Genomic DNA, 19,451 nt, shown 5'->3' with positions numbered 1-19,451 from the left:
CTAAAAATAACCTGTCCAAAACTGAATTACTACTACTATTATTACTATGACTACTAATTTCAGCTTCAAAATAATTTGTAGCCTTCGACTTGTCATGTGTAAAATAAGAAAGGTATCAGGTGCAATTTCAGGTTTATTTGTTTACATATACTAAGCATATAGCACTGGTTAACAAATATATAAATGGATACTAAAATTTAATGTCAGTCTGTTATCTCAGTAATTAAATAGTTGTGAGACAAATCCTAAAATAAATGTAGTATTTTAAAGTTGTAGAATTAGAGGTTAAATGGTAACTGTTCTAAAGTATAGCTGAGGCTTAAAATTTTTTTTCCTTGAGTCTGGAAGTATGTGGAGAATGCACATATGGTAGAATCAGAAATGGTAATTTTTTGTATCATTCTATACCAAGTTTACAAAACTTTTTTGATTGATTATTGATTTATGATCTTTAGAATGTACAACTGGTACCACTGGCAAAGTGTCTTTGCTTAGCTTGTAAAAATAGCACAGTTGAAACTCAGAATTTTTGTTTATTCAGATGTTGACCAAATCTTTCATTTCTCTTCTGTGTGGACTGAGTCCAAATTTTATTTTTCAGCTTGTCTTTAAAAGTTCTCTATGTGAGTTTATGAACATAGCGATTTGTACAACAACTTCAGTTATTATGCTGAAAGAAAAATGTATGTATAATTTCATATTTTATAACTAGTGACTATATCAAATATCAAATGATATTTGGGAAGATATCAAATTATATCTTGAAGGGGGAACAGCTAATAAATCATTGCAACTGTATTAACAAGCTAAAATAACTTCATAGTAACAAAAAGATCTATCAGTACTATTTCACAGGAATGGTGCTATAACCAGTATATCTCAAATTATAGCTCTAGGTTCTCATGACCTTCAAGTGCTCAGAAGAGGTGAAGGTGCCAATAAATTGTTATATTTTACTGGGTGGGATTCCATTGCAGGCACCTTGTTTTTCCCTAAGTGGAGGTCTAGTGGATATAATTGCTTATGAAAACTGCTGATTTAACAAGGAAGGGCTTGGAAAACTGAAGCATAGGAAGTTTTAGAAAGGGAGATCACATTTGTTTTGTCATGATCTATATATGCATTTGTAAAAGTCATGTATGTATATATATGTGTGTACATAGTTGATTTAATAGGGAAGACAAATACCCAGCAGGCAAAAGCATTGTTAATTCAGCATATCAGTATTACTGCTGAATATCCAGTGCATCTTGGGGCGGATGATCACAGTGAAAGAAAGAGATCTGCATACAGTTATCCATGGAGTAATGCATTGCTAATCTATGCATTTTTGACAAATAAGTTGTCATAATTCTGTTGTTTTGTATTATGTGAAAGATTACTGATCTTCGATGCAGGAATGTAATTTTCCGTAATTATAATATCTATTTTTTTTTTTCCTGTAGGAATTAATGCATATTCGTACATAATTTTATATATTTTTTGGTTTTACCTCTTCGTTTTTGTAATTTTCTTCTTTTTTTCTTTTTTCGTAAGTGTGGTTTCTTAAAAGTAAAATGGAATGCTCAGTATGCTTGTAGTTTCAGTTATCATAGGAATTCTGAACCCCACTTCTTCTAGAAAGATCACAGTATAATATCAAATTTCAAAGCCCTTGGCAGAGGGAAGAAATGGCTTGATGGGAATCTCATGAAGTTCAGCAAATGGAAGGTCCTCTTACCTGGGGAGGAATGTTGGTCCCAGGACAGGCTGGGAACCAGCTGGGTAGAAAGCAGCTTTGCAAAAGAGGACCTCAGAATTTCAATGGAAAAAGAGGATATGAGGCAGTGATGTGCCTGCACAAGGAAGGACAAACACAACATCACAGGCTGCATTAGCAAGGGCATTGCCAGCAGGTGCGGGGCAGAGATTGCCTCCCCTCTGCTCAGCCCTGATGAGATGTGTCTGCAGTGTTCTGCAGTGTTGGGTCCAGTTCTGGGCTCCCAGCATGAGATGGACACAGACATACTGGAGTGATGCCACAAAGGTGATGGAGGGTTGGAGCATCTGTTGTATGAGGAGGGGAGACTGAGAACCTGAAGAAGAGGAAGATCAGGGAGATGTTACCAAGGCACACTAACAAGAGGTAATTAATAAAATGGAAGCAGGTTCTTTACAGAGGTGGGAGGTGACAGGACGAGAGACAACAGGCACACACACATTCAGCTATAGGAGATTTCACTTAAGCATAAGAAAAAAGCTCTACTATGATGGTGGTCAGGTGTTGAAACAGATTTTCCACAAAGGCTGTGGTGATTCCATCCTTGGAAATATTCCAAACTGAGTGGTCCTGGGCAGCCCGCTTTAGCTGACCCTACTTGAGGAGTGGGGTTGGACTCTGTAGAAGATGTGCAGAGGCCCCTCCCAAAATCAACCGCTGCATGTCTTTTATAATACCATTTAAAAATATGCTGGAATCATATCCCTTTAATTTCATTATTTGACTATTCTTTTGATCTCTGATCTGTTTGAGCCTGTTTTAGGTTCAGGATGGCTTCTAATAGAAAAATAAACTTTACCAAACTCCCTCATCCTTATATACTTAATGGTCAAAAGCAATTAAATTCTAACTTCTATGGATTTAAAAAAAAAAAAAATTGATCCAAGAAATTAGCAATTTATCCAAGATGATAAATAGTGCCCTAGTCACATCTGGAATTAGAACTTATATTCTTCACTCAGGACCACAGTGATCTAACTGTGATCAAATTGAAAAGTTGTTTTTCTGTGCAATGACCATGTTGTGAGAGAGCACTGCTAGTGCATACTGAGAGCTAGGTTTCTCCTTCCGTAAGGTAGCTACAGTTAGCTAAAACTGAAAATTTCAGAAACCAAAGTTCATGTTGAATATTTGTATCTTGAATACAGATAAATACATCATTGAAGTTGCAATAAATAGCACAAGAAACTCCAGTAAGAATCCTAAAGTCAACTGGGTTTGAAATTCATTGAAAGGGTAAAAGATGTAATTTGAAGACAAATTTAAAAGATATTGTTATTGCTGAAGATTGCAGTGAGCAACTTTATTTTTTTTTTTGCTAGAGTTAAAAAGCAGAACAAGCTCAGCACATGAAGAATGTGACGCAGTGATTGCTTTTTACAGAGTTCCCCATGCCACAGCCTCAGTTATAATTCTAAATGGCTGTGCATGACATCACCCTAAACAAAGTATATAAAACAACTCAATTCCAGTGCTAAAAATACATTAACCTTTTACCAGGACTAGAGAGAATCCTGCTAGATCCTAGCACTTTTAGTAGAGTATCTGATTATTCTCTTCATCTGAAATAGCTAGATGAGAGTGTCTTGTCTGATTTCAGGCTAGTTTGAGTGGTTACAATCACAGAAGGCCTCATTGAAAATGATGCAATCTTTTATTTCTGTTTGTCACCCTCCAGCCAGAAATTAACACTGGGAGCATTCAATGAGCAATATTAAAGACTTCAACACACATCTTCTATTTTTATATACAAATAAAACTCTTCTCGCTATTAATATTTTGTTTTCATGTTTTTATGTGCTCCTGATTCAATGATATTTAAGGAGGGGGTATCTTTTTTTCTTCTTTGTTACTTCTGATGATGCATTTATTTTTAAGGTAGAAACAGACATTTTTATAGAGAAATGGTGTAAAGAAGTATTGTTCACTAATTTGATGCTTGTAATATGTGAGAAGAGAGACACATACAGAGTCATAAGAAGTTCAGTTCTTTAGGTAAGGATGTAAGATAGAGATGTAAGTAATAGCACTTTATCCATCATAAAATTTCAAAATGGCTCAGAGGCACATCCCTGCTGCAGCTGTTGCAGACCCTGTAATGGCATTAAGCTCTGACTCAGGGTGATTCTTTCCACATAAGATTCTGGCAGGAACTGTAGTTCTGGTAGTAACCTGAATAGGAGAATAAAGAGCTTGAATATTAATGAATTGTACGTGATACAAACACTCCAGGGTGAACCCAAGCAGGACAGGAAATATGTTTCTTTCTCAATTCTTTTCACACTAGGCTTTTTCAGACAAAACCCTCTGGTGCTCTGCCAGAACCCCCTCTGAACACTACAACTTTAACCCCATATGGTATTTATACTTATTCTGACTATTCACTTGAACTGATTCTTACTATTTTATATTTTCAGCTACTGGGTGAAGGCTGTGTGCATATATTTACCAGTGTCTTTAGTATTTTTGGAGCAAACTGAAATAATATTTTAGGACATTATACGAATTCTCACTATCTATCCTTCATTAAAAAAAAAAATGGGGTCTAGTGCTGCTCATAAGAAAAGGAAAGTGAGGTAAAAAAAACCTTGGTGTTCCTTTATGATAATCTGCCCATCCAATTGATGCCAGCTGTGTTTTTTCCAGTAATAACCAGGGAGGGGTGGATACTTGCTGATTCTCAGTGTTGATTCTCAAGCTGTGTGCAGGGTCTGTCCATTCTCTGACCATTTTGACTGATCTTCTCTGAAACATGAACAGATTTACACTACTGACTGAATCCAGGATTAGGCCGCTGTGCTGTCAAATAAAAATAATACTGAAGCATTACATCTGTGTAACACATCCCCACACGTATCACAAACTTTCTCAGCTGGAAAAAAAAAGGAAAAAAGGAAAAGCATGAAATTACTTTTACCTTTGAGCTTTTAATGCCTTTATAAATGGCCATTTTTATATAAAGGCATATGAGCTTGTATTGCCCTAAGACAGTGAGATGTAGTAATAGTTGACCTTAAAGTAATGCCTGTCTAAATCAGACTGCAATGGCATAACAGGCTGGATAAGACTGTCTACAGTGTTTGGAGTAACCACTGAGAGCTATTTAGCACTGATTGAAGATGAACACGTGTAACTTACCACTAACTACAATAAATGTACTGTTGGCAATAAAGGTTAGTGATCCAGCTGGAACTGTGTCCTGTAGACTTTTCATCCATTCATTTTAAGTAGTAGAACAATAGCAGCCACTTGTTGAAATAATGTTTTCAACTGATCAGCAGAGTCTTTAGTGGGATCTACCTCTAATTCCTTAGGGAGGTCATGGTTATCATTACCACAGCTTTGACATCACCCCTATTTGCATTGCATGAAAGTACTTGTAGTTCTTGTATGCTGTTAATTCATCATGTTAAAAACTGTGGATTTGCTGTGCTATCTCTGTGTATGTATATGAATTTATTAGTTTCCTAAAATTGGGCAGGGAATAAAATCAGATTTACCTTAGTTTGGCTTTGTGAATCATATGTAGGAAAAAGTGGTATAAAGACAGATCAGCATGTTCTTGGGCTGCATTAAATATTTGATGATTTGATAGAACACCTCACCAACTCTGCTGTGAAGTTAGTGGATGTATTTATGACATCTTTGTTATAATTCAAAGGCAACAATTGAAAATGCATTGTCTCTCTGTGCCTTAAGCCCCATTTCCAGGGTTATATTTAGTATAAACTGGCCTGAAGCTGGAAGAGTAGGAAATGTGGCATGGCACATTTCTAGGTCTCTTTCTTAAAAACTAGTATCTTCTGCACTGGGACAAGTTTTTTAGGAAGGAAATACCAAAAGGAGGGCACATGGTAATTCATTCTTCATTACTTATCTTCCAAGAAATTAAGAAGGGAGATTTTAATAAAAGAGAGTATCTGTTGTTTGGCCCATACTCAGATTTACAGGGCATAACTGATGCCACTGAAATCAGAGGTTCTCAGTACCTATGACGTATATAAAACAAGGTTATAGCTCTGAAAACACAGAACTGTATGAGAAAGCTCTTTGTTAGGGACAGGGAATGATGATAAAAGGGACAGACAGAAGGACAAATGTGCCTGCTTAAGGAAAAGTGAACTACAAGTCTTAGTAATTACATTACAATAAAGACTCATGTCTCTATAGTGCAGAGAGACAAATAATACATTATTTTATTTGGTTTTTGTTTGGTTTTGGTTTTTGTTTTACAAGTCTGCTGTGCTTTAGGAAATCATGAATAAAAATGTCTGTTTCAGAAATATGAATCTTCAGCATCTACCTTTAAGAAAGGAGATTATCAAACGAAACCAACCTAGATTATTTGCGCCTGTCTTCTGCAGAATGAAGTTGTAGATATCAGTGGGCATCACTTCTACAAAAATCTTCCCTATATCTTCATTTGTTTATTTCAGTTGTCACCCATTCCTTTTAGATAACAGGTTTTTAATGTTAGATTTGTGAAAGTAATTTTGTTGCTACAAACAGTACAATCTGTAGAAAAGCAAGGGAGGATAGAAAGAATACAAATTTATACTAGGAATGGAGATGAACTCAGGAGTGGGATGAATGGTAGTAAATTATTATACTGAAGAAAAAGGGAATTACCTGAGAAAATAGTAGCATTTAGTGTGTTCAAGGAAAAATGTAAATAGAAGAAAACTAACAATCCATACTTCTGAAATGTAAGAAAGGAAGAAAATGTTTAAGAGTAATTTTTAGAAGATTTTAGCAGTCTAGAAAGGCTTGTAAGGTACAATGTTGGAAGTACTATTCAAATTACAATCAAATCAATCAAATACGGAATTGTGGGAATTGTCCCATCGAAGGCTGACACAAAGTATGACCATGACCATGGTCCTCATGGTCATTTATTGTTCTCATTGAGTGCGTTTACTTTTTTATTTCTTTTTGTTATTATGCACTCTGCTCTGCACTGGCTGCAGGGACCTTCCCCTGCAGTTCCACTTGCTCTGTGTGTGTGCAGGCTTGAGGTTGCACTGATTCATGGGCTGGGCTGAGCCCTCAGTGTCACAGACCTTCTGTGCAGAGAAAAGAGGATGATATTCCTGGAAATGTGAATAGGGTATATTTTGGGCAAGTCAGGAAGTTTACAGTTAATGAAGTAGGAACTCCCTCAGAATCTGTCAGTAATCTTCCAATTAAAAACAGTAAATCCAGGGGGTAGTACTGTAATATGTGAGCTGAGGTTATTCTGTGAGATGTTTTCCCTACCAAGAAGGATGGCAGGGGAGAGATTATCTTCAGTGTCCCCTGCATTGCTTTTTTGTGCAATTATGGGAAATGCATTCAGTGTGCAAGGGTATCATTGCTGTCCTGCTGTTTTATCATTTCTTTATGAGATAATGTTGATTTCAGCAATGAAATGCAAATTTAGTTTTCAGTGCTCCTTTTTTTTCCCCATACAAAGGTTAAAATGCATATTGTAGATAATAATGTTGCTGGTGTTTTTGAAACAGCCTTTGTCAGCTAATTTTGGCAATACATGTTTTCAAATGCTGTTTAGTGCAATTGTGTGAGTTTTATGTTGGCCTACATGAATTAATTTTAACCCTCTATGCATGTTGTTACCATTTGGCTGTAATTTGATCAAGTAATCATAAAACCTTGGTACCAACAAAAAAAAATTTGATGTATCAAGAATATTCAATATGTGGTGGGCCTTCTGTGTCTCATGGCAAGCTGAACATGCAATTATTGAAGTTGAGCCATTTTAACTCTATAATCATAAAAGTATTCTAACACAGGGGGCTAACATAGGATTATATGTTACTCCTAGGATTGCAGAGGCTGATGGATTCTGTGTTTAGAAGGTATGTTTCCGTTTACTTATAAACAAGTAATTTGTTCTGCTGCTGATAAAAAGTCTCAGGATTTTAACAAGTCCCGTTAAAATTAGCCTGTGCAGATTATAAAAAGTTCCTTTTGCTGAGTGCTGGGGCTCAGACAGCAATAAAATACATGGCAAGAATGGAAATAGTTTTCAGCTAGCAAGCAAATTCTAACATAACAGCAAGGCCAGGACTAACGGAAGTTGTCTTTTTTATTGTTGTCTCCTTAATTTATCTCGCTTTCCTGTGTAAACTGCTCACTATTGTGCAAAGAGAGGGTGTGTGTTAACTTTGGTGACATTGTGTTACCACCATTAAGTAGCGTTGCACAGAGGTTTTGTCAGCTTGAGTGTACTTAGGATTTTTTCCCCAAACAGCATGAGCCAAATGACATTTCACAACTAAAAACAAATCTCATTTCTACTTTAGGTGGTGCAACAATACATTTGCTGTCACAGTTAGTAAAAAGGCTATAGAGAAAAAGGAGTGTGAGTTTTTTATGCATTTAGTATGAAACAGTGATAAGGTGGAGAGGGTTTTATGAAGTGTTCTGTAGGCAGTAACAAAACAGCTCTGAAAATTCTGAGTTGGAGTAATGAATGAATGAATAATGTGTAAAGTTTATCAAAACTGAAAGAACTCCTGATGTGAAATGAAGCCTCCTAAGAAAATTCTGTTCAGTCGCTGTTTTGCTCTGCTGTTGTCGCATGTCACGCATGAATGAAAATGCTGCATTCTCTGGGGAGCGGTAAAGCTTCTGTGCGGGTTGTTTATTTCCTTAATCCCTCCTTCTTCGTGATTTTCAATGTCAGATATAAAATGGAAAGCCTGTAAATATAGTGATTATCATACTGATTATCACCTGCACCAGGGAACGCCCCGGCTGGCCGCTGTAACCCAAGCAGTCTCCACATGTTACATCCACTTAGACTTTAACCTGACTACTTTATTAGAGACGTGAAGCTCAGTATGAGGTGCCCTAGGGCTGCACAGATGGGTTCTGCTTGTTTCCTGTTCTCACTGTTATTGTGAATAGATACTAAAAGGTTCTCATCGCTTTTATCTGGTTAATTTACTTTGAACTGTCCCTGGCAATCAGAGCCTCCCTCACATTTCTCAGTGTTTCACAAGCACTAAACTGTACCGTCCAAATGTGTGTTTTGAGCCTTTATTTATTTTTTTTTTTTTACTGGAAAGGTCTTAATTCTTAAAGGGATCTCTCTCTGAGAAAGGCTGGTTTTTAGGGGACTGTAGGCACAATCCTTACTGAAATAAGCTGCTCAGGAGTCATTCTGAGGTTTAGTTGATAGGAGAGAAGAAAATTAAGATTACTGTTGTTCTTTGGCGTGTTCAGGCACCCTTAGATTAGAGGTCAACAGCAGGAAAATCTATGATTTTATGCTGGCTGCCATTATTCATGTAGCTGGGCAGCAGACCAGGCTAAAAGATGACGCTCTTACAGGAGAATCTGAAGATGCGATACTTTTTAACAAATGTGCAATCATTTATCTTTTCTTGTGGAAGGGCCAGGTCTTTCAAAACACATGTGCTATGCATGGGTGCCCCAGTACAGAAAATTAAGATGAATTCTCTCAAAGTCTCCCACATAAGAAAGCACCACTTCACTGGAACAGTTTTTATTTCATGTACCGGTGTCCAATTTCCTGGCCAGACAATAGTTTAACACAGATGTTAATGTCCTGCTGAATTGGGATTTTAAAGAAATCCCTTAGGACAGATCAGTGTAACTTCCGATTTCCATCTCATGACCAAAAATCTGAGGTTAAAGAAATTATTTGGCTACAAGACATAATTTTTAGTCAATTTTCTTATTCTCTTCCCCCTTATCACTCTCTTATTTCTCTCTTTTTTTTTTTCCCCCCCGTGTCACGGTCCCATGTGAGGCTTTCTTGATTGTGTTGCAGTTCATTGTAAGTGCATCACTGCAGAGTGGAAGCTTGCAAGGCTCCTTTTTTCATACGAGCATAGGCTTTGTTAATCACATGCTGGTTTAGGAAAACACTGCATGATATCTTTGAACCCTACACTCCTTCTTGACAGCCAGGCTAGCAAATGTCATTGACTGTGTGATGTACAAGAAGGGATTCAATTGTAAGTAAATTGTCAAAGTGGCTAACCTTGCCCGCACCCAATTGTCAGGACCATGATTCAGTTTTTCTGTCAACATCAGCTAAGGGTAACCCGGTCAGCCTTATGTTTCTGCAGCGAAGCAGCCTGAGGAGTTGTGCTTTTCAGCTTATCACATTTTATTAACCTCAACTTACTGTGGTTATAATCAATTGTACCCACTTCAGATTCTTCTATTGCCCCCAAATTGGCAGATCATGTAGGTCCATAACTATGTGTTTTCTGAAGCACTAAAACCTCTTGTAGACACACTGGATTGGTTTGGTACAGTAGTTATTTCTGTGTAGTTAGATCAACTCACCATTTTGGCTCAAGATTATCCCTCTATTAATATTACTTGGCAAAGATAATCTGGAAGAATGAAAGTTAAAACATAAAGACTTCAGGAATTTTCTGCAATATTTCTTTCCAATGTTAAAATAGAAAGTGAGTAAGGGCAAAACATTGCTATTGTCTTCCATCCCCTTGCTTTTATTTCAAACCAGATTTTTAGTTGCACCAATTAATATAAATAAGACATGAGGACATACTGATATAATGTTGTTTCCTCTGTTCTTTCAGGAAAAGAACATAGTTAAATTGCTTAAACCAGTGATTAAGACATCAGAATATTTTTAAATGTTCATCTGATTCTACCACAAGGGTCGGAACACATTTAGTGATCCTGGTTTTTTAACGCACTGTAGATGACAAATGATTTTTTTAAAATGGCTTGATAGCATGTATCCCAAAAAGTGCCATACATAAATGAAGGTATGATACAATTTCAATTAAAAATATGCCTGAGGGATGTTTCCTAGTTCAAGTCCTATCTGCAGAAGTAACTTTCCTCACTTGGAAAAAAACATATTGTACCTTCCTTATTTGAACTTGTGAAATGTGTTGACATTGTACTGTTGTTGGGCTTGAGGGAAGAGGGAGAAGCTTTTGGTGCGACTATCAGAATTGAGCAACTGTATATGGCTATATTGAGATAATCGTGTAAAAGGAAAACTGGCTGAATGAGTTTCAAAATGTGTTATTTCTTCATTATCTAGCACTTTATAATTAACTGTTCTTTTTTTATTATTTCAGGAAGCTGCCACTTTCGCTAGAGAGCAAGGCTTTGAGGTGAGTTAACCCACAATTGCACACTAAACAGATCCTAAAGGTTTTTTTCTTGCTGATAATGAAGTTCTTTTGGACAATGATTGATGTGCTATTATACTCTCCAAGCCTCGCAGCGGTTGCCATGGAAACTTGGCAGTCGTCATGGTTTCTTTGTTCTGCCAGCTCAGTGTTATGACGCACTCTGCTAGGTCTGCACCCAACATCGCCTACAGATGTTATTTATTGAATTTTGAAAAGCCTCTTGGGAAGCCGAGAGGTTGGGCACGGTTTCAAGCTGCCTCTGCAGATATGGGACCTGTCAGTTTGTTCAGTTAAAAAGCTACCTCATTAGCTGCATTACACTCCAGAAGGATTCACTGCTAAAGCAGTGGTGAAGCAACACTAAATAGTGAAATATAACACCGCTTAAATAACTTAAACCCTGCCATATGCGGATTATCATTATGCAAATGAATTTTAGGAAGGTTGTATATAAAATTGTTAGGTACTGATTAATGTAAACCATGCTTCTACAAACAGCTGCTTTTTAGAAAAGGTAGTGTGGAAATTGTTTCAAAACATATTCGAGTTGGTGTTTTCCATCTGAGCTCTAAAAATGTCTGATCCTGTATTTTCTTGAAGTAAATACTGTTGATTTTACAGTGATTTTCAGAGCTTTTGATTTCATCTTCTCAACATATTTATTTGACTAGTACCTCCCATTGGCTACATTCAGATAGCTTAATCTGGAGAACCATCAGCTATTGGTCTCTAACCAATTCAAACAGGCAGTTTTTGAATACTATAATTAACGTGACAAGGCTTGTGCTAATTTTACAGATAGTAAGTGATCTTACTGCAATCGAAATTGCAGAACCAAACACACATAAATCCTTTTACATGTTGTTTTTTTCACTGGAATAAGACCCACCTTAATTGATTTGTTTGCAGTGTAAAAGAATAGAAAGGAGTCTGACTGCTCAACACCCATTTTGCATGAATAGAAGCCGCGCAATTCAAACCACATCGCTTACAGAGTGTGCCACTTCTGGGTGTGATTGGTTGCATATAAAAAAAGGAGGGAAAGACTGACAGCTTTTGTTCTACAATTTAGATTTCTTTAGAACCATACACCAGCAGGTACATCAATGCCATCACTGTTTTAGCTATTAAAACTGTGGGCTGTCCCATTTCATTTTATGTTTCCCAAATTCACGTGGCTGCTTTGTAGAAATCAAGACTTTTTATCACTGTCAGTTTTCATTTGTATAATCCGTATTGTTAGGCATAAAAATACACTTTGAGTTTATGCTAATGAATGAATTTCACAGATGCTTCCAAAATATGAAGCATAAGAAATTATTGGTACCCTCTGGTAGCTAGACAATAAAAAGAAAGGAAGTAATGTATTAAGTCTACCCATTCTATATTTTTATTGCCCCCTTGAGCTAAAGACTTTGAATGTGCCTGGTTTAAATTCAGCTCTAGTGACAAACTGCTTTTACTGGTGTCTGCTAACTACCATCATATTAACCTTTCCATTAGTGCATGCTTAGAGATTTTAGCACAGTTCCTCCTGAACATCCTAAATCTGCCACATTTGATTACAGCATATCAGTAAAGTGCACAATGATTATGATCTTATCTCTTATTACTCCCTTGCTTGGCAACGACTCACATGTCAAGTTTGCTGACAGAGATGTATAAAACTTGATAATGTCCACAGTTTTGTTTTCCTGTTGTGCTATGGAGGCAAAAAACCCACAAAATCACTCTGATAATAAAGCATCTTATGAAAAACTTAAAGAGCTTTAATTAGCCTTTCAATTAAAACCAGGAAAATTTCCCAGCAACTCTCAAAAGCTTGATTTTTATATGGAGAATAGAAAACTGGTAAAGCATGGCAAATTCAAGGAAAGAACTTGATTGACCAGGGCAAAAATCAAGAGGATGTTTTTCATAGAAGTGATTAAAAGTTACTGGTGGCTGCATTTGAATTGCCACCTGGAAAGGCTTTTACTTCTTAATCTGAAATCTTTTATCATAGAAAATCAGTTGGTGACTAGCTTCTTTTGTTTAGCTGTTTGTTTGTTAGGTTTTTTTTGTTCTGCCTCATAGTAATTCCAACAATTGTGTATACTAAGTTCATCTTTTACACATGGAATGAGTTCAGTCTGAAACAGTTTTTGAAAAAAAAGAGAGAGAAGTTACAATTAAGAGAACTTCAGTAAAATAGACACCTTTTCTGAAAAAATGAAATCTTGTTATAGGTGAGAAACAGCACCTCCATGACACAAATCTGTTTTTTTCTTTGTAAGGGAAATTCCATTCAAAGGATTTTTAATTTTTATGCTGCACCATTCCCACAGTTAGTATTCCACTGTACTTTGCTGAAATACAAAGTTGTTTTGTAAAATCAGTCATGATATTTGAAGACCATTATTTCCTTCAATGTATCCCCTGACCAACACTTATCTGTAATAATCAAAAATAGGACATTATTTATGATGTTGTCTTTTCCTGAGCATCACTGTGGGGTTGGGGTTTTTTTTATTAATTTCATGCTCTATGGCATTTTAAAACTATATATATATACATATACATATATATACATACTGTATATTTTAATAACATTTCTAATAATTTTCAAATAACAAAAATAACAAATGAGGTCTTTTTATGACGTTTTGCTTTTACAAAAGGGTAAATTTCTGTTTCTTCTACATAAAAATTAGGAAAACAAAATACTACTTTAAACATAAAATCTAGGGTTCAGATCTGTCTGTCAATCCAGGAAGTAAACTGAAATGAACGGGACAGTAAGTATCTATGGGTTAGTAGCAGCTACCATGCAAAATAACTTTTCTTGTTAGAGGTCTCCTCTAAGTCCATATTCATTGGGGAACCATATTAGAGAGAGTTTTGTTACCCTGGACCAGCATTAGGGCTTTAAGTTAATGAGGTACACTGCACAAATGCACAGTTTTGGAGGATTTATGCCTGTTTAGGTCAGGGCTATGGCACTCCCAGCTATTTGGTGTCTGTTCAGAGGTGGAAATCAGAAGACATGGTTTGATAGTGCTTCTGACTGGATGCAGTTTGTGTGATCCTGGCATATCTGGTATGCTTCCTTCCTGTGCACATATCCCACTTGAATGCCACCTGCAAGGTGTTTCAGGTCAGCATCAACAGGCAAATCATGCTTCAGTGAGATTTGTATATCAGCTTTGTTAAATCAGATTCAAGTATGTAAGTGGGTATGTGGGAGTATCCTGTGAATCAGGGAGTCTGTAGAGGCTTTAGAACTACAACCAGTCTTATCATTCAGCCATGTCCATAGGCACAGGACGTGTAAGAAAGACTCACTAAACTGGCAAGTAAAAAATCACTGCAAAACAAATATTATACATTTTGGCTATTTATTCTGAACAGAAATCAGAGATGGCAACATTTGATAATGTTTGCCTGACAATGAAGTAAGAGGCATTAGTACCTCTGCAGTCTCCAGCTGTAAATATTCACATATTCTTAAATGTCACAGTTGTACCTTCAAAAAGAAACTGTGCAAAAGTTAAAACCTCCTCAATACGCACATTGAAGCTATATTTTATTCTCTTTGAAAAAAATTAGCATGGGAAGTAATTTTGGCTAAAAATGGTCAAGTTAATTTTCACAGAACACATTATTCAGTTATTTCTAAATTCTACAAAATCAGAAGTGTCTAAAGCCCTCTGTCTTGAAATTTCTGCTGTTTAAAAAAAATTACCTTTTCACCCTAAATACTTTCCTTCTACTGTTGCATGCTTATTATATACTTAACTATTCCTGAAAACATATGTGCTTTTTACTTTTTTTCCCTATCCATATTATTTCATCCTTACCATCACTTTTCACAAACCTCTTTCGTTGGTGTCCTCTTTTCTTCATCTAAGTTAATCTTTATTCTTCATTAAACTGAAGAAATCATCTCTTGATCATGCCATTTTCGCCTATTAAAACTTCATCATTTTCCTTTTAAAATTCATCATGCCTGCAAATACATTGTACAAATATATTCAAGCTCTTTCATTTCTATGCCTGCTTTACTCCACTGAAAATGTGCCTAATAAAGTCACTAGTAGCCACTTCCGACTTAGCAAAAACTAAACACCTCTCCCCCGTTTCCTTTGATCTTCATGATGCTTTATTGCAATTTCAAATTTGTGAATCTCTTAATTGGCAAGGTCTGAACTACTTCAGAATTGAGATTAACCTTCCTATGGCAAGGTTTTGGTAAGCCTGTGTATTACCAAGCCGAGGGCTGCATTCTCCATCCATCCCATATTCAACAGCTTGTGCCACCAGCTGATATCTGCTGTTCATAAACCTCTTAAAAAAACATTTCAAAACAGAAGAGCAACAGTCTCAATTATTTTCTCTGGCATCTTTAAGAGACTCCTTGCCTTCTGAGAATTAGTGGTAAGGTGGCCCGTGTTCCTGTCCTCAGTTCTTCTCTTCTCTGGTAGCTGACATTGCCTTCTGAAAGCTTTATTAGCTGTCTAAGCAGGAGGAAGGAAGAAATAACATAAGTGAGAGTATCATACATGGAAATGAAAAGTAGGAGAGAATTTTTAAAAGAGGTGAAGAGACCAATAAAGAAAGGGAAACTATTTTCATGTTTGCCAAATGTATATAAATCAATGGGTTCACTGACTACCCAAAGTCAGGGAAGAAGTTAGAGGGAGGCTGAAAGTGTTGCAGAAAAGGTAGGTATTTTCACATCAAGGAGTGCTGGTAAATATATTAGCCCAGGAATATTGTCTGTCTGTAATAGTGTTTTAAGAAGTGAGTTGGGATTCATAACAAACAATACACAAAGCAATGCGGAAAGTATCATTTTCTGTTCATATATTCAAGGCTAGGCCATTACTACATTTCACTACAGTTCCTTGTACAAAGAAGAAATAGGGAAAAAATACAGTGTTATTTAACACAGATGTGAACAAAGTGGGGCACAGTAAATAGCACAGAGAATAATTACAGTCATACATACTCCTTTTCTAATGTTTGAAAAATAAAAATATATATTTATCAACAACAAGAAATAGATTACACCAAAGTTAATTTGTAGAACTCACTGACTTGAGTTAGAAATCTAAGAACAAAAGTTTCCCATATAGCATTATAAAAGGGTTTGATGTAAATACAAATAACAGAAATGTAGATTAGCTTGAAAACCAAGTAAATTAGAAATTGAAATCCTTTTGTTTCAGATCTTAGGGCAACGGGAGAATAGAAATTACAATATTCTAATGACAAGTAATGTTATTAGAGTTTACTTATTAATTTATTCTTATTATTTCTTCTTATTATTAATCTATTTACTTGGAGTTTATTTATTAGTTTAAACATTCCAAACTTGTTGATGTGTAAGACACTGGATGAATGAGAGATTTGGTTCAGTCTGATGGGTTCTCTGTTCCTTGCTACGTGCACAGTGAAGTACGACATCCTTTTAAAGCAAAGATTTCTGAAACTTTTGCAGGTCAGCCTGTCAGAAAATTGGTTATGTTCTGTGCCCCGCTGAATATAGCTTTTGCCCTTTGTTTCCCTGCATCTCAATTGTGCAACGAGCTGGTGGGAGCTGGGCTGCACACCCTCTCATGGGTACAGTGCACAGTTTGCCTGATGGGATCAGTTACTGTAGGGAAGTTAAAGAAAGTATTTGTAAGTGTGCTGAAGTCAGAGGTGTTACAATAGTATAAAACCTCTCTAAATTGGATGAAAACCAAGCTCGGAGTTTATCCAAAGTACTCTCTTACCAATCTTATTTTTAATTTTATGGTAGGTATGGTTAGAATCCAGTCAGCAGCAAAAAAACCCACTAACTGATCATTAAGAAATGCTCTGCAATTCCTTTGTTAGCTTTTTGGTTTTGCAGTGGTTGGAATAGCTGAACTATCATTATCAAGATTAAAAACAATGGTCTCATAGTACTACATAAACCCTTAGGAGAATTAAGTATTCCTCCATTTAAAAATCTTCCTCTACTGTCAGTAAAGTCTATTTTATACCTAGCTATAAGAAAATAAATCTTTGAACTGTTAATAAAGTTCCCACCACTTCAGTATGCTGTAACAACAATTTTCTTTCTCTGACTTAATAGACTGAAGACATTAAAGAGATAGCCCGGAAGACACAAGCCCTGCCGAAGGTGAACACTAAAAGGCAGCGAATTGTAGTCTTCACCCAGGGCAAAGATGACACTGTACTGGCTACAGGTATGTGTTTCAAATCTCCCTTGCTGCTCACAGTAAATATTCCAGCTAATGAATTACAAGTTGTGGTTTTACAATTTTCAAATGGTAATCAGAGCACTTGCCTTTTGGTGTTGCACCGTGTTTCTCATCTTTTAATGCTTTTAATTGTTTCAAGAGTCTGAATTTAAGAAGCTATTATTTCACAAGAATGCCTGAGAATTTAGTTCTGAACATTTTTATAACATAGATTTAAAATATTGATGCAGTTGGTTTTACTCAAATTTTTATGACTTGAGATTTTATCTGTGTAGCCATCTTTGCTGCAAACAAGAATACACTGTGCCTGCTGAGAACAGCTGTGCAACAGTGTAGTATATTTAAACATTTGCAAAGAGGAGGAAGTGAAATCCAGTACTAAGTGAATTTCCAAGCTTTTTTTGCTTTGAGCAGAAAGTCTCACTTTAGCTTTTCTCAGCCGTCTGCTCTTCAATTCCCAAAAGAGTACGTGGGAAAAAGGTGTTCTAGCAGGGATACAAGCAGTTTCTGCTGTCTAAATTGATGATGTACGATGCACAGATTTAAGCATTATAAACATGACTGCCTACCTTTTGACAGTCTCTTTAATTCTGTCCACCTATGCTTCTAGACTAAATAAAGCTATTAAAAACATGTGCTGTGGCGAGCTATTTTAGTAGCTCATTCCTTCACAAGGTGAGTTATTAGGCTGGGCTGAATTCCTCCTTTGGAAATCAAGTGAAGTAGAGGAGGCTTTGCACCTGGGGGACTGGTGCTTACTCATACAATATTTGCCTCAAAATCAGAATTGGCTTCAGACTGTGGCTTCAGGGCTAGGCACTAAGCAGGTATGTCGCTGCTATGAAGATCATTTCTAGCAGCAGTTTGAATTTTTTCTTCAACAATTTGCTCCTTCCCCTATTTTCTTAGCTACAAACTGTTTCAAAGGGAATGGATACCAGTCACTGAGAGCTGGTTATATGTATTGCACTGATGATGATGGAAGTGTTCTTTCCAGAAAGTTACTACTTGATGTGAATGGCCCACGTGGAGGCATTCTACTCAAGTATTGTACACTTGACTGAAAAATAGCAGCATAAATATGTTTTTATACGTGAGCTAGTAATAATGTAGTAAACCTAAATCTTATGTGTAACCCTCCTGTGCTCTTATTTAATTTTCACTGAGTACTTTTTTTATTCTTCAAACTGGAGTTGTTAACAAATCCATTAATCCCTTCTTTGATATTTTTACAACCGGGAGCTTATTTGAGGACTGACACTTGCTAATCTGAGCTGTTTGTTCGCTATGAAATGAACTTAAATTAGAGAATGCACTTTATATGCATGATAAATGTGAGATGGATAGAGACTGTATGCAGTGGTGTCAGCTACAAAAGCAAACATGATAAATGTTAAGGCAGTTTTGAGCCGTGGGATAAGCTATTCAGTGCACAAGCATAGCTGAATCTCTTTGCTATGTTGTTATTCATGGCAGCCAAATAAATGTCAATAATAAAAGAGAATTAAAGATTTTCATTTCCCAGAGGCAGTCCTCTAATACAGCTTGATCTTTCATTTCATTTGTAATTCGTTCTTGTGTCAGGATGCAATCATTTGCCAGGCTCTGTGTGTCATGTTAAGTCATTTAATAATGATTAAGAACATAAAAATGTTTGGCCTGTGGGGCAATTCTCGAAAGAGATACCAATTTGTTATTGTTTTCCCCCTTTTTCTTTGGTGTGGACCATCTTTTTCCCACCTCCTCACATTGAAATAATAATGAAAGAAGGAAAATATGTCCCTTAGTTTAGCATATGATGATACCACAGAATGACATAGAACGCTGCTAACACACTTATTTCAGAGCTAACTAGGTCTACACTTAAAACCTGCAGTGGAATGTATAAAAGATTCTAAATGATCTTTAAAAGAATTACTACATTTAGGAGTTACCAGTATAAAATTATTATCTTTTTCTAATGCATGGGAGCAAGGTTTTTGAAAAAGCAGTCTGTGTGCACTTGTTTATCTTGCCTTTCTGAGGGAACAGTAAAGTCTCAAAGAGCTTGTGCCTAGATTAAAATTGTATTTGCAAAGTCAGGTATGGATTTGGGTATGCTTGTTCATACCTTCTGCTTTATACTTTGTCCAGGTTAACAATAATAAGAACAACATGTTTGTTATGTTGAACAACATATTTATGCAGAGACTTCAACAGATTGCAGGAAGATCTTGACAGATTAGAGAAATGGGCAATCACCAACTGTATGAAGTTTAACAAGGGCAAGTGCTGGATTCTGTACCTGGGATGGGGAACCCTGGATGT

At 36.3% G+C, this 19,451-nt stretch overlaps 1 protein-coding gene across 3 annotated transcripts in view; it reads left to right on the top strand.

Annotated features, from left to right (window-relative positions):
- Window positions 1-19,451, top strand: part of ADK (adenosine kinase) — a 266,568-nt gene that overhangs the window by 210,482 nt on the left and 36,635 nt on the right. For all 3 annotated transcript variants that reach the window (XM_021549097.3, XM_021549088.3, XM_021549106.3), the window contains exons 8-9: window positions 10,855-10,890; window positions 17,015-17,129. In XM_021549097.3, the coding sequence (XP_021404772.1) occupies window positions 10,855-10,890; window positions 17,015-17,129 (151 nt within the window). The remainder of the gene's footprint in view (window positions 1-10,854; window positions 10,891-17,014; window positions 17,130-19,451) is intronic.

This window comes from Lonchura striata, chromosome 6, assembly GCF_050655825.1.
Source record: "Lonchura striata isolate lonStrDom1 chromosome 6, ASM5065582v1, whole genome shotgun sequence".
In the NCBI taxonomy this organism is placed as follows: Eukaryota; Metazoa; Chordata; class Aves; order Passeriformes; family Estrildidae; genus Lonchura; species Lonchura striata.
This window is presented reverse-complemented; position numbering and strand designations above follow the sequence as displayed.